General features: G+C 42.7%; 1 protein-coding gene across 4 annotated transcripts in view; it reads left to right on the top strand.

The window, feature by feature from the left end:
* Nucleotides 1-6,033, top strand: part of MBNL3 (muscleblind like splicing regulator 3) — a 115,126-nt gene extending 109,093 nt beyond the window's left edge. For 3 of the 4 annotated variants that reach the window (XM_050965283.1, XM_050965286.1, XM_050965284.1), the window contains 3 exons: nucleotides 341-435; nucleotides 1,971-2,044; nucleotides 5,376-6,033. In XM_050965283.1, the coding sequence (XP_050821240.1) occupies nucleotides 341-435; nucleotides 1,971-2,027 (152 nt within the window). In that variant the 3' untranslated portion in view covers nucleotides 2,028-2,044; nucleotides 5,376-6,033. The remainder of the gene's footprint in view (nucleotides 1-340; nucleotides 436-1,970; nucleotides 2,045-5,375) is intronic. The other variant, XM_050965285.1, reaches the window with a different exon arrangement.
* The last annotated feature ends 8,106 nt before the right edge of the window (nucleotides 6,034-14,139 follow it).

The raw sequence follows: 14,139 nt of genomic DNA, 5'->3' as shown, positions 1-14,139 counted from the left end.
TGCTAGCACACCCCATCCCATCCTCCTTTGGAAATTTGGTCCTTGGAGTCTATTACATCATTGTTTTGCTTATAAATGTACTAAGTGTAGAGAATGTTTTAGTTTTTTCCTTAATTATAATTGTAATTGGCTTTTCCCCTTTTCTCTTTTTTTATTTTTTTTCCAACGCTGTCTTGCTTTGCACTGTGATTGCATGCTGCGCCCCGGTGTATCCTTCATGACGATGTCACATGGCTTGTTGCTGTGATACCTGCCACGCCCCCAAATCCACCACATGTTGCCATGGTTACATAAATGCTCCACCCTCCCGTATGTCGCTTCCATGGTTCCCTACTGAAAGTGCCCATGATGCACGGTGCTACGCCCACCACTGTGTCTGCAGCAACAACACCTGCCACCAGCGTCCCCTTCGCTGCAACAGCTACAGCCAATCAGGTTTGGCCCTTTAAATAGCTTTCTTTCACATATTCAGAAGTAGATGACTGAGGGCCCGATCCTAGGAGGTGCTGAGCACCGTCTGTGAGGTACTGAGCGCCTCTAAGTCCCTTTGTGTCCTTGAGGGGCTGAGGGAATTCAGAACCGTCACAAGGCGCTCTGCCCTGCACAGGATCGGGCCCTTCAAAAGGCAGCATGTATACTTTTGGGATTGGTGAGGGGGCACTGGCTCATTGGACGGGGTGGCTCTGAAGTAACTGTGGTGATAGCCCAGGAATGGACGAGCCTTGGAAGGGCCAGAGTTCAAATGTCGGTTGGAGAAGTATCCATAAGCCTGGAACCTTCTCTGAAGCATCTCCACATTCTACAGACCTCGGGAGTTGTGCAAAACTGGGCTGTAAAACTCACAAAGAAAAGAGGCTTTCTCATAAGATTGACAGCACTCCTGCTTCCTGTCCTTACCAGAAATACCACACTGACCAGGCTCTCCTGTGGTATTCTGGCCGCCCTGTGCTGGCTCGGGAGTGGAAGTGAAAAAAAACAAGTTTGGGTTCTAAAATAACAACCTGGGTGAAGGTTCAAGTGTATTAAAGCAGAAGCAAGTCACCCACCCCCTACAGTATTTGTGTTGTACGGATAGTATGTAGTGGTTTGCCAGTGCCATTTATCTAAAGGATTTCATGCATGTTTGCCTAGCCTTCATTATCTGCAAAACGTTGCTCTGAAGGTATTAAACCGAGATGGCTGCTTCTGCACCAATCCTGAACTGTATACGCAAAATCTTAGGAATGCTTCTTTACATTCAGTAAACCACAACATCTCCTGATTAGGCCAGGGTAGAGTTTGGAACAGTAGGTTTCTTTCAATTATAATGTTTGCAGTTTTATTTAGTTCATCACCATGCTCCAGTTCAGAGCCACCTCAAAGAAAAAACAGGTATCCCCTTATTCTACAGGCACTGCTACTGCTATGATACCGTGATAATTACAGAGGGCAAATCCTGTAGGTCTTCAGCAGGCTTCACTCAGATACAAAGCCTTGTGGACTTAATGGGAGTTTTGCCTGAATAAGGACTGAGCTCAGAATTGGCCTGTTGCAAGTGCTTGCCGATCTACACTAGCTATAACTATTTTGTTTCTCTGGTTTTTGCTACTTTTAGTTCTAATGATAATTATACAGCCACAAGAAGAAAACACTAATTCCTACGCAGCGTTCGTACATGGCTTTGTGTGCTCTTTATAAGTGATACCTAAACCTTCCAAACTGCAGTTTACAGGGCATTTTGCTGTCTTGCAGTCTATGGAGTTGGACTTCCAAGTTCAATCAGCATGTACTCCACTGGGCATTAATAATGACATAACTATGGAGTCATTTATGCCTGGTAAAATAGATAAATGCTGGGATCAATTCATGTTCTATAAGATACTGCTTGAATAGTGGTTATATGTATTGATTAGTCTTAAACAAGCACTGAAGAATGAATGGATAGAATGATCTCAAGAAAATGTATTAATGTGACATCTTTTTTACTGTAGATATCCCAGTTATCAGTAGATGAACTGAGTAGCAGCATGTTTGTTTCACAGATGTAGAAGTTACCGATAGAACAGTAAGTTTCTTTTAACTGTTAATATTTACAGTTGGGTTTTTTATATAAGGGTGTTGAATCCTCTAAAAGTGCCACTTAACCCTACTCCTTCAGTTCACTGCATGCAGAACTTGCAGTCAACGCAATTCCACACCAGTCCAGGGCTTGTGATAAACAGCATTTTTGTACAGTCTGCAATGTCTGCTTTAAAATGTACCAAACCCCTCCTAATGTGACCATTTCATGTACTGGACAGTTCCAAACTACTTGGCAAATTCCACAGTGTAACTCATTCTTATGGAGCATGTGCTGCTGAGGATAAATAATATTCTGATAGCGAGAGTCAGCTAAAAAGTGTAAGCTGTGTTTTGCACTTAGTAGCAGATTTACTCAACTTGAGTAATTAGGACCAGATAGGTCAGGGGTGGGCAAACTCTTTGGGCCGAGAGTGACATCTGGGTAGGGAAATTGTATGCAGGGCTGGGGGCTGGTGTGCAGGAGGGGGTGCGGTGTGCAGGAAGAGACTCAGGGCAGGGGTTGGAGTGCACAGGGGTGCGGGGTTACGAGGGGGCTCAGGGAGGGGGTTGGGGTGCAGGAGGGGTGTGGGATGTATGAGGGGGCTCGGGGGGGGGGGGTTGGGGTGTAGGAGGAGTACAAGGTGCAAGCAGGGGGCTTAGGGCAGGGAGTTGGGGGGCAGGGTGCAAGAGAGGTTCAGGCTCCGGCCTGCCGCCACTTACCTAAAGCAGCTCCGGGCTGGCGGTGGCACGCGTCAGGGCAGGCTCCCTGCATGCCTGCCCTGTCCCCGGCCCCACGCCACTCTGAGAAGCGCTGCGGCCCCTGGGGGAGGGAGGGGCAGAGGGCTCCATGTGCGCTGCTCCTGCCGCACCTCCAGATACCTCCTCTGAAGCTCCCATTGGCCGTGGTTCCCTGTTCCCGGCCAATGGGAGCTGTTGAGGGTGGTGCCTGGAGGCAAGGGCAACGCACGGAACCCTCTGCCTCCCCCCTGCCCAGGGACGTGGAGCCTGCCGCTTCTGAGAGCAGTGCGGGGCCCATGGCACCACGGGGGCCAATCCCACGGGCCAGATCCAAAGCCCTGATGGGCCGGATGCGGCTCATGGGCCGCAGTTTGCCCACCCCTGAGATAGCTGGTGTCAATTGGCATAGCTTCAGCAGTTTCATTGTTGTATGGAGTAATATCAGCTGAGAACCTGGCACCGAGTGTTTTTCCTTCAGAGGTTCTTATTCGCTATGATAATCGGCTCAAAGGCTGCAAACAATATCCGTCTTCCACAACCTTGCAAAGCCTGGTGCGTTCATAGTCTGCTGCTGCTCTCTGAGTGAGAATAGTAGAGAATGTTGCCTTTGTGGTGGTGTTTGGATTTGTCTGATATAAATTCACAGTGGGATCAGTGTTATTTTCAATGTCTTGTCATTTGCATGGGTAGGCTATTATTTAAATAGGGATTTCACTGTGTTTTTACCACTGAGAGACTAAAGGAAAGAAAGGGGTGTTCACTGAATGTGATGATGGAAGCCATTTTATTTGCATAAATATGTGGGCCGGCTTTTCCCCAGGACAAAAATGAAAGGGAACGACTTGCATTTAAGCTCTGAAAATGGATTTGGAAGGCATTTGTGTAATTAAATCTGAAATAATTGACATGAACTGATCAGGCTGGTTCTGCCCCTGATTTCTAGCAAGTTAAGTAAACTATACTGTATGTGGCGAGAGTATTAATCATGTCTGCAATCCCTGCCAGCATCTGCCTGAATGCCGAGATAGCCTTGTTAGTGACAATTTTCTGCTTTATGTTGTGCATCGCTTTTCAGAAACACCAGACTGACTTGACACCTTACGTGTTAAATCATTTCTCTAACACATGCGAAGTAGTGTGTTCCGCACAATAGCAGTTTATTGGCTTGAAAGAGAAAACCTGACCTCATTCTTGATCTCTTTGCAATCCTTTTGAGCCTTTATTTCAGTGTACTTTTTTTCCCTTTGGATTCATTTTTTTGGAGTTCTTAGACTTATGCCATCAGTAATTGAGAAGCATTTCCTAAGAGGTGAGGGAAAACTGATTGATTCATGTTTTTTCACGATAGGGGGCCCAGGTACTTGCTGTTCAAACAGTGACCGAGTCTGTGACATTCCCAGGACATGGGAAGTCTCCTACTTGAAATGTTTAGGTTCCTGATTTCAAAAGCAGCGTCTGAAACTCTATGAAGTTTCTCATGTCGAAAGCCTTTGTGGGCAAAGAGTGAGACACTTAAGCGCACTTGCACGCCAGATACAGGCCTCGCTCCTGGAAATCACTTGTGCACATGCTTGTTCCATCCCTATTCAGCAAAGCATTTATGTGCTCGTCCTTGCAGTCCCCCCGCAGCTGGGGAAGGCAAATGGGCTTTGCAGCCTGCCCCTGGAGGTCGGTGAACAAGGGTCGTGTCCCCAGAATAAAGCACTGCCCCATGAACTCTCCTTTCTGTTTCTGGGATGTCACCCCGGGAGCAGGCAGACTGGCCCCGAGCCAGCAAAGCCCTTAAGCACATGTATAAATGTAAGCGCTTGAAGTAAGGTACATGCTTGATTGCTTTGCTGGGTCGGGGTCTAAATCAGCATTTTCCAAGCTGCAAAGTGATTCTCCAGAGCTGGGCCCTGCATGGGGTGACATCGCCATGGAAGGAGGGTAAACAACACAGCAGTGGATTTGAAGGTAGCTCAGTTCTCCAGACACCTGACGTACCCTCAGAGGCTTCCCCAGCCAGAGGCAAAGACATTGTCAAAGCTGGCTAACCCAGCTGTAACCTTAGCTGGTGTGCCCCTGACTTTAAGGATGGGAATTCCAGAAGCACATAGGGAGATCAGGTATGGTCTGAGTGCAGGGCTCCTGGGTTCTGCTCTTGTCTCTGACCCTGACTCCTTCAATGTCACTTGTAGCCTGATTTCCAGAGGTGCTAAGCCTCTCCCATTCCCATTAAAGCCGATGGGAAGTACAGGTGCTCAGCACTTCTGCAAGCCAGGCTGTTATGCTCCCTGCTCCCACCTCTTTGTCTCTGAAATCAGACTAATACTCCCTCGCCTTCCCATTTCATGGGGGTATTCTGTAGATTAGGGTCAGCCTTTGCGATGTGCTCTTAGGATGGAAAGCTCTAAGTACACATTAAGGAGGCTACCAAGTGTGGTGTTAGCAATTTCACCCTAAATCAGAAAATTAAGTGAGTAAAACATTGCATCTCTCCGGCATACAGACAGAAAGTCCTTGTGTGCTGCAGTAAGGGTGAGAAAATGTGAAAACAAGATGAGCATGATTTTTGATTTCCTATTTCTCACTGTTTATTTTTTCCCCCACTCCAGCAGACTTTGTTGAAATTCTGAAGAGTAAAATTACGGAGTTCCAGGACTTCTCGGTGGGAAGCTGCACATGGCCTTTCTGTATATATTCCCTCCTCCCTCATTTCTTCCTCGACCACCTCTACAGTAAGCCTGTTGCAGCCTACATGTTAACCAAAAACTGATCAATGGGAATGTCAAAAAAAAATAAAAAAAAAATAAAAAAAAGCACTATAGAAACAATTAACAAACAGCGCTCTGTTATATGAGATATACAAGTAGACAATTATAATAGACTTTTATAACACATTACTTTAACACACTTAATCATTTTATGACTACCATCATAAGTGCATCTGCACAGTGGACTGTTGGTTTACTGTATACTATCGATGGATAAATGTTTGTCTTGTTTTTAAAGTGTTATCTTACTGTTTTGTTTACATCATAGTCTATGGATTTGTTTTAAAGTGTACATCATTATCAAGTATACTCAATACCATTTTTTTCATTATTGTTATGTCTTAAGTTTTCATATACTGTAGTTTTCTGGGTTTGGGGGTATTTTTGTTTTGGGGGTTTATTTTGGTTTTTGTTTTTTTTTTACTAAAAATGTTACAGTGGGAAACAGGAATTATGTGCTTGAAAAACACGACACAAGAATGTTCTGTCCTTTTCTATAGTTTGGTTGTTTTCATCGGCTTACATTGCTTGTTTTAAATGGCTCCTTTTAAGATCTAGAATTTGCCTTCAAGTAGAGTCTCAGATTTTGTCTTACAAATGTTATGAAGGGACAGCTGGCATGTGAGCCCAGTTCATGGGTTTTACAAAGTGAGTTGAGTATGACTTCCTGAAGTGAGAAACTTTGCTACGTAATAAACAAAAAACATACTCAGTAAAAAGTTAGATATCAGTTGAAAGGGGAGATTTATTCAGAAAGCATCAGAAAACAAGGAATTACTCCAGTTTTGCTGTCCATTGCAGTGCCGTTCTTAGCTCCAAATGGCACACAGTTTTTCTTGCTATTTAAATTGTGCCATTTAAAAAAACCTTCCCACAAAACAGATGAGTAAGTGATGAGACAGATTCAGAGGGGTAAAGGAATTTTCTCCCATGCCCTCCACCTCCCTCCCAAGGAAACATAGCTGTAGTCCCCTTGAAACCCAGAAATGTAGACCTGGAATGGGTAATTTTGATTAAAAATTATGAAAATAACCGCCCTCCCCTCCCTAGGGAAGATGGTGCCACCCAGTTATCTCCAGTAAGTATGCAGCAGAATTAATTGGGAAATTTGGTGGGGGCATTCCCTGCCATTCATCAGCCTACCCCAGTCATTTACTTCACTTTCAAGTCAGAGACATTTCCCAAGAGCTTTGGCTCTTTAAAACAAATAAACAAAGAACAAGCAACAAAGACAAGGACTCTTGAGTTTATCAGGCCTAGGCCAGAGTCAGAGATTTAACCCTTGGATCAGTGGATGCCTTTTGGCATCTTTTGTTTGCTCATTAGCGACGAGTAAACTGAAGGATGACCAGCCCCCAGGCCCTGCACTCACACAGTGCCATTCTGTCAAGCTGCTGAATACATTGTCCAGAAAACAAATCTTGTCTTGGCTAAAGTAGGGATACTACTGCCATGTTCGTCCCCAGCATAAGTCCACTGACATCAGTGGAGTTATGCCAGAGATTTATTTGGCCTATAAGTCTCCGAATAACTGAAGGGTGTCAACAGCAAGTAATTGTTCAAGGACTTGCAAGGGGCATTAGGAGACTTTGGACAAAATATCAGGAAGAAACACCGGCAAGTGAGATCAGTTAGCACGTGGAATAGCCTCCCAAGTGACGTAGTTTGGCACTGTCCCCTATAAACTGTCCTGCAGTGGTGAGGGGGCAGGGGAAGGTGCTCCAAACAACTTGCCTGGCTTTTCCATCTGTCAATGGCTAGTTTTTCCTGTATTGGCAGGAGACCTGCAGCTGAAGCAGCACCAGAATATCCCTACCCCTCTGCTGTAAAAGGCACGAACCCAATTCCCGAGAGGCTAACCCTGTATGTCCAAAGGTCGAGCTGCTTATAAACACAATGGAGTCTGATAATTGCTGAGGCAAGCACAGGGGCAGTGATATTACGGCTGTAACAACCTCACGTTCGAGATAAGATTAATAGGTTCACTTTTTAACTTCTAACATTAAGAGGCCAGAGCCTTCGCCGGCCCCGCCCTCCCCTGCCCTTCCCGAGGGAAGGCGCGATGCCCTCCATTTTGTGCCAGGAAAAGGTGGGCAGTCTTGGTCGCGTGTTCTGTGGTGGTTTAAGGGCCTGGGCCTCTGATGTGTGGAGCGCCTTCTGGAAGGGCACTGAGCACTCAGTGCCTTGTGAGGTCAGTGGAGTTGAAAGCCCTCGGTATCTCTGAGGATCAGGCCCTTACAATCGCAGGTACAAGTGCTGCCCTGAATTCCCACTGGCTGAGTGGTCGCCTTGTAGTCTGATTTCTGACACACACATTTTTATCTCCTTTTTGATTCCACACGTTGTGTAGTAAATGTCCTTGTCCCGTCACCTGGCCTTTTCACCTGATCACTTAGATGTTTGCTAACATTACCAATAACAGGTCCAAGTTACGGGTGCCTGCTAGACACAACTGGAGTGTCACTTTATGATCTAGCTTTGATTCCTTCAGAAATAAAAATCCATGGAGAGTCCATAGTCAGTTCACATAGTGCCTGAACCAAAGGGAATCTTCCTGTTGACTTCAGTGGGCTTTGGATTAGGCCCTAAGGAACAGACTATGGTAATCTATTAGCCAGCCTCACATATTAACCTTTACTTTTGTCCTTACGCATTCCCCAGCTGTCAGCATTCAAAACATACAGTGTTGCCTGAAACTAGCAACTCTAGTATATATTGGCTATGGTATACCTGTTCTTTTAACCACCGAGTTTCTGTTTCCCAAAATCATAACATTGTTAGTGGAAAAAGTGGATTTGAGTACTTCCTGTTTGCAATTATTTGTGTATCAAAATGGGTTTTGCACAACCTGTGCCAGTGCCTCAACAAAGAATAGACCTGATCGTCGTAAGCCAGAAAGGATGCGTTCAAGCTTGTATGGCTTTATGAGTTAAAGGAGGTTGGAACGTTTTCAGTGCTAAATGGATTTTTGTATATCTTGACACTTTGATGTAACCTCCTATTTTATTTAACTACTTAAACATCTGGCATAGATGTGCATAGAATGTAAACCTAGAATACAGCTGTTTTCATGTCACATTTAAAGCACTGAAAAAAAAAATTAAGGATTATTTTTTAGTAAAAAGGTCCAGTGAGGGATGTTCAGGGTAGATAGATTAGGTGCCACAACAGTTTTTATATTGCTGGCAGATTTAGAGTTCACTTTTAAGTGAGTGTAAGGAAAGAAAAGCTTGAAGCACTAAAACTTCACCAAATTCAAAACAATCTCGGCAAAAGTGCCGTTTTGAGGTAGCACTATTTAAACTAGTTGTGCAATGATTTGCTCTAATTTTCTTTGTTCAAAAAAGAAAACCAGTCGCCAGACTATAAATTTCCTAAATAGATGCATTCTATTACAAAGTCACCGCGCTAGTTCGTGACTCTAAACAAATGTCATAAAAGCATGGATTTCATCCTTTATTTGACAAGAGATGTATGTACGTTTGTTTAAATCAATATAATTTTAGTGACATTTTTATAAGCTTCCCACTTTCCATGAACCTATATTTTTTATTTATCCAAAGTTATTTCTCTTTGTCCATTTCTCTCAGCCTTATGCAAACAATATGCAAGAAATGCTGAAACTTGGATAAAACGGGTCATGCAGAGGGAAAATGAAAGCTGAGAATGATCATTTTCATAAAAAGGTTGTTAGTAGTTTCAATAAAAAAAAATACTGCTACTTAACTGTAACATAAGCAGACAATAAGAGGGATTTAAAATAAAGTAGATTCATAAAACTATTAAAATTATTTTTAACTTCAGTGTTTTTAGTGATTGGAATCTGATTTTGCAATCAGCCATGTTTTTTATTTTGAAATTTCTAGTGGATGATTTTTGTCTTTGTATTTTTGCATCACCATGTTAGAGAAATCGTTACCTCTCTGGCCACATCCACTTCATTCCATTCCTGAGCACTCTGAAGCACTTTTCTCTCTGCCATGAGTGTCGTCTCATACTGCACTCAGAGTGGTCTCAAATGGACGGTGCAGGCTGGCTGCACTCTGCAAAACAAAACCTTTGCCCTCCCTGGGTGGCTTCTGGAACAGTCTCCGTTCCTGCGAGGTGTTCTCTCAACATACAGTCAGCTACAAAACACAGGTTAGAGTCCAGTGAAAATGACTTTGTTATACTCTAGCTGCACAAACCGTAAACACAACGACATACATGAATATGTGACTGTTGTAGATACATTTGGCCAGATAATGAGATGCAGGTATCTGATCAAATGTGTTCACAAGTTTACATATTCCTTCCTAATGCAGTAGTATAGGCTCTAGAACATGCTAGTACACAGAATGATTGAGAAACTGGAGTCCTCATTTTTTATCCCTTGTACATTTCACATACATGAAAATTGAAAAAGGTGAAATTTATGAGGAAAATCTAATTTCCCATTCCTGTTGAATGGATTTAGTGTGATATTGACCTGATTTTACCATGTGCCTGTTGAAGGCCTTAGAATATATACTGTATGTTAATGACTGTAATAACTTTAAAAAAAAATTAGTTGATAGCCTAATCAAAATGTAAATATAGCTACAACACATTGTTACTAGGCATCAACACATTAATTCATGTCACATATTTTCATTTCTTTACTGTTAGTTTATAAGGTTTTCATTATTGCTTTTTGATATCTTTAGTAACGAATGAATTTAATTTTGAAGGAGAATTAGAGAAAGTTTAAGATTTTTAATACATGTATTCAACCCATTTAGTTATATTCTAAACCAATACTGAGGCATGATAAGGTATAGAATATAGTCCATAACTAGTTTGTATAGTTTACAGTTTAAGAACAAAATTAACTTTGTATGTAACTCCTACAATGATAGATTCATTGTTAACTAATTATATTAAGTTGTTGTTGCTATGGCAACAAAACTACAACATGGCTACCTTTGTATACATTATTTGTGAAATTTTCACATGTAAATTAAAAGTGATGTGTAACAGTATGAGCTTGTTAAAGGTACAGTTCGATACTGTCAGATAAAGAGATGATTGAATATTTTTAAAATCCCAAAGTCCCATGTGAAAGCTGAATTTGTGTCTTTAGGTCACATTTTCAGTCAAGAAGTTTACAACACATGGATTTAGAGTCAGGTTTTATAGCTTGTAGAAATTGTTGTGTGGCTAGGGTTATTCCACAGTATTTTAGGGTTTAAAATGTAACACCCAGCATTTACAATACATTAACTGGTCTTTATTTCATGTTGATCATCATTGTGTGAATTCATAAATTAACCAGTTTAAGTACTATAGTCTGACTGCAATTATTATTTTTCCTGAAATTGAATACTCTCACGATTATGTTAAAATCAGGGCTAAATAATTAAACATATGAATATTTTAATACTAATTTATATTAGCAAAACCTGTACATAAGAAAAATATTGTGGAATGACCCCGTAACAGTGTTGAAGATACAAATATGCTGCAGTTAAACTGATTCAGTTAGTGTACGAATGTGTGAGACACACCTTTTTTGCACTTATGTACATAGTCCACGAAAGAAATCCTTGGAACTTATTTTGAATATAAAAAGTCTGTAATAATACAAGAAAAGTTTGTAAAAGAGATAGGTATTACTAAGGCTTTGAAAAGGAGGAGTTTTTTGCTATAAAACTTATCTGAAAGCATGATGTTGCTTTGCTGTTGTAAAAGCTTTGTAGTTTGCCATAGCTTACTATACAGCAGACTGATAACAGGTCAGCTTCAACCTGCAGCACCGAAAATGGGAAACAGTACTTAATTAATTAGTAAGATCATTAGCAAAGATTTTAATTGCTTTTATAGCAGCCTACATTTTAAAACACATTCTAGATCATGGTTTTTATAAGAAGTTGTGCTCACTGGGAATCATGTTAGGACCTGAATGTCACATGCGTTTCTGCTAGCCCCTAATCTTCTTTCTAGCCAATACTGTTTCTATCTATGATAGATTTGTATCATTCCAACAAGTGTTGCAAATGTCAATGGGAAATTGAACTATAGCCATTCATCAGGGATTTTATCCGCACGGAATGTGGAAGCTGGGAGAGACATTTCAAGAGCTTACCAAGTTTTAAGGGAGCAATAAAGTTGAGGATTGGTCCTGCTTTGAGCAGGGGGTTGGATTAGATGATCTCCTGAGATCTCTTCCAACCCTGGGATTCTATGATTCTAAGCAAGTGGTGGAACTTGAGTTGTTTACAATTGTCTTGGGATACTTGTCTGCTGCTGTTAAACTGCCTTGGCGTTTTGTTAGAGCGAGAGCCGTTGATCCATGGCAGTGTTCTGTCACGCTGACTGGATTTCTTGGTGGTGGATGTTCCATTATGGCCTGGTGGGCTGGGAGGTTGGAATGCGAATACAGATCACCGCAGTTGCATGGGTTAAAGTAGAGGAGAGAACAGAGCAGAGAACTCAGCTTCCCCTCTGCTCCTTCCTCAGCGCCTTCTCCTCCTTGAGTGAGCAGATTCCCCATCCCCAGACAGGCTTCACCTCCCTCCAGGGATAGGGAGAGAATGGGACACGCCCTACCTGCATCGTCTCACTTGCCCTTTTGCAAGGAAAGGTGGATAAATAACACTCAGATCTCTCTTGTAGTCTCTTCAAATGGCCTCAAATTTGTCAGCTGCATCCAGCCGTTCTGGGGAGGAATCCACCCAAGCCTGCCATACACTCTGCTCTGGCATTAGTGCGCTTTCTCCATACTGGTAGAGTGTAAATGAAGGGCTGTCTAGAAGCAGGGGAGGGGAATCCCAGGGACGTGCTAGGCCCTGTGCATGGCAGGTGCACCCATCATTTCACTTGTCTCGCTCCAGGCCTGCTGGGGGAAATGAGATCGTCTTCTCCCCCTGCTCATCCTCTGGCTGAATCCTGTCACCAGCAAATGGGACAGTGATGTGACCATCGAAACCAGTGTCGACAGCCCCTTGAGCTGGTGAGCCCCCTCGCCTCTTGCGATCTGCTTTAGCTACTGCTTGCAGAACAGCATCACAGCTAGTCGGGAGCTCAGCGTGTAAAACCCCAGTGCTCATGCAGCGCTGCCGAGCATAAAAGGCTGCGGATGGGCAGAAGGCTGGGTTGGAAGGTGTTTTTACTTTCACTGGTAAGGAACCGAAATCTGATTGGCTAGCAGATATTTCTAATAGGGCCCACTCCTGCCTCTCCTGTGCTCCAGACCTCCCATTGACTTCCTGGGGAGCATAGACTGGGCAAGGATTGTGAAATGGTGCTCTCAGCGTAGCATACAATGACTCGCCCATTAGGAACTCCCATCAGAGCTGGACACTGCTCTGCACCTAGAAGTGTATTTGTACACCTGGTGGCTTGCCCCTCGTGCCTTATTGCAACGGCATCATTTGCTAAAATAAAATGTTAAAATACTAATGATTGGGGGGGGAAAGGATTCATGGTTTAAAATATCATTTCCCCATAGTAGATGGCTGGGACCCAAAGGCAGGGGAAAGTCTGGGATTCTTTTCCTGATTTTTAATTAGATCTGCACAATCACCAAAAGTCAACTTGTACAATCACCAAAAGTCAACTCAAACCAATAGCATCATGGAACAGAAAATTCTGGAAGGTCTGTGAAAAGGCTGGGTTAGACCTTCACATTGGGTTAAATGTCCCAGATCAGCATTGTATAGTAGAAGTGGCTGGTATTTCTGATATTTCCTCCTCTCCCCACCCCCAAACCAGTCATCAATTTTAGCATCTGATCCTTCATTCCTTACTGGGAGTTCGAAGAACTGGGTTTTATATCTAACTAAGGAATGTAGGACTGCTGCAGAGTCCTCAAGGCTGCTGGATGTTCACAGGGCCAGCTTCTGCCATCAGTTAGGCCCCAGTTGGGCAAGGTACTTAAGCGTGCCTAATTTTTGAAGTAGGTGCATTGTTCTGGTATCCTGGTGAATCAGGGCCTTAGACCCAGGCAATCCCATTGACCTCGGTAGGGTAACATGAGTGTAACTAAAGGCCAAATTCATCCTGTCATCTTTCAAAGTGAAATAAATGAGGAAAAATGTTTTGGAGCTGTTGGCTCTTTCATGAGCCCCTTAAAAATCTAGGTTTGGCTACTGTAATTAGTTGGAACCAGTGCGTTATTGTGTAACAATGCATGCCTGCAGGCCAGTGAGAGCTCTCCTTTGTTGTAAGTCATTTTTATAATTAAACGCATTCTCCTTTGTAGGATAATTAAACAAAAATACTTTTCACTGTGTGAAATGAATCACAGCCAGTAAAACTTTTTTTCACTAGGGTAAGAAAAGAACCTTTAATCGCAACACCACAGCTAAAATCTTTGCTAGTGACCTTTACAGTCATATTCTCTATCATCAAAATAAAAACTGCACATGCCTCTCGAATGAGATATTTAAACATGCAAAAATAACACAACTACTAAATAAAACTGAGTTTTTATCCAAACACACAACAGAGAGAATTACCTGACACAGAATTACAAGGTTCCAGTTCTTTATTACTGTACACAAATGCTATTTGATAGTGGTGGAAGCCAAATGATTTTGTTGCCATGGCTTTTGTATCCTAGCAGATGAGGGGATGACGTGACCAT

This window comes from Gopherus flavomarginatus, chromosome 8 (genome assembly GCF_025201925.1).
Source record: "Gopherus flavomarginatus isolate rGopFla2 chromosome 8, rGopFla2.mat.asm, whole genome shotgun sequence".
NCBI lineage: Eukaryota > Metazoa > Chordata > Testudines > Testudinidae > Gopherus > Gopherus flavomarginatus.
Note: the sequence above shows the minus strand (reverse complement) of the source record. Positions and strands in the feature narration are given on the sequence as shown.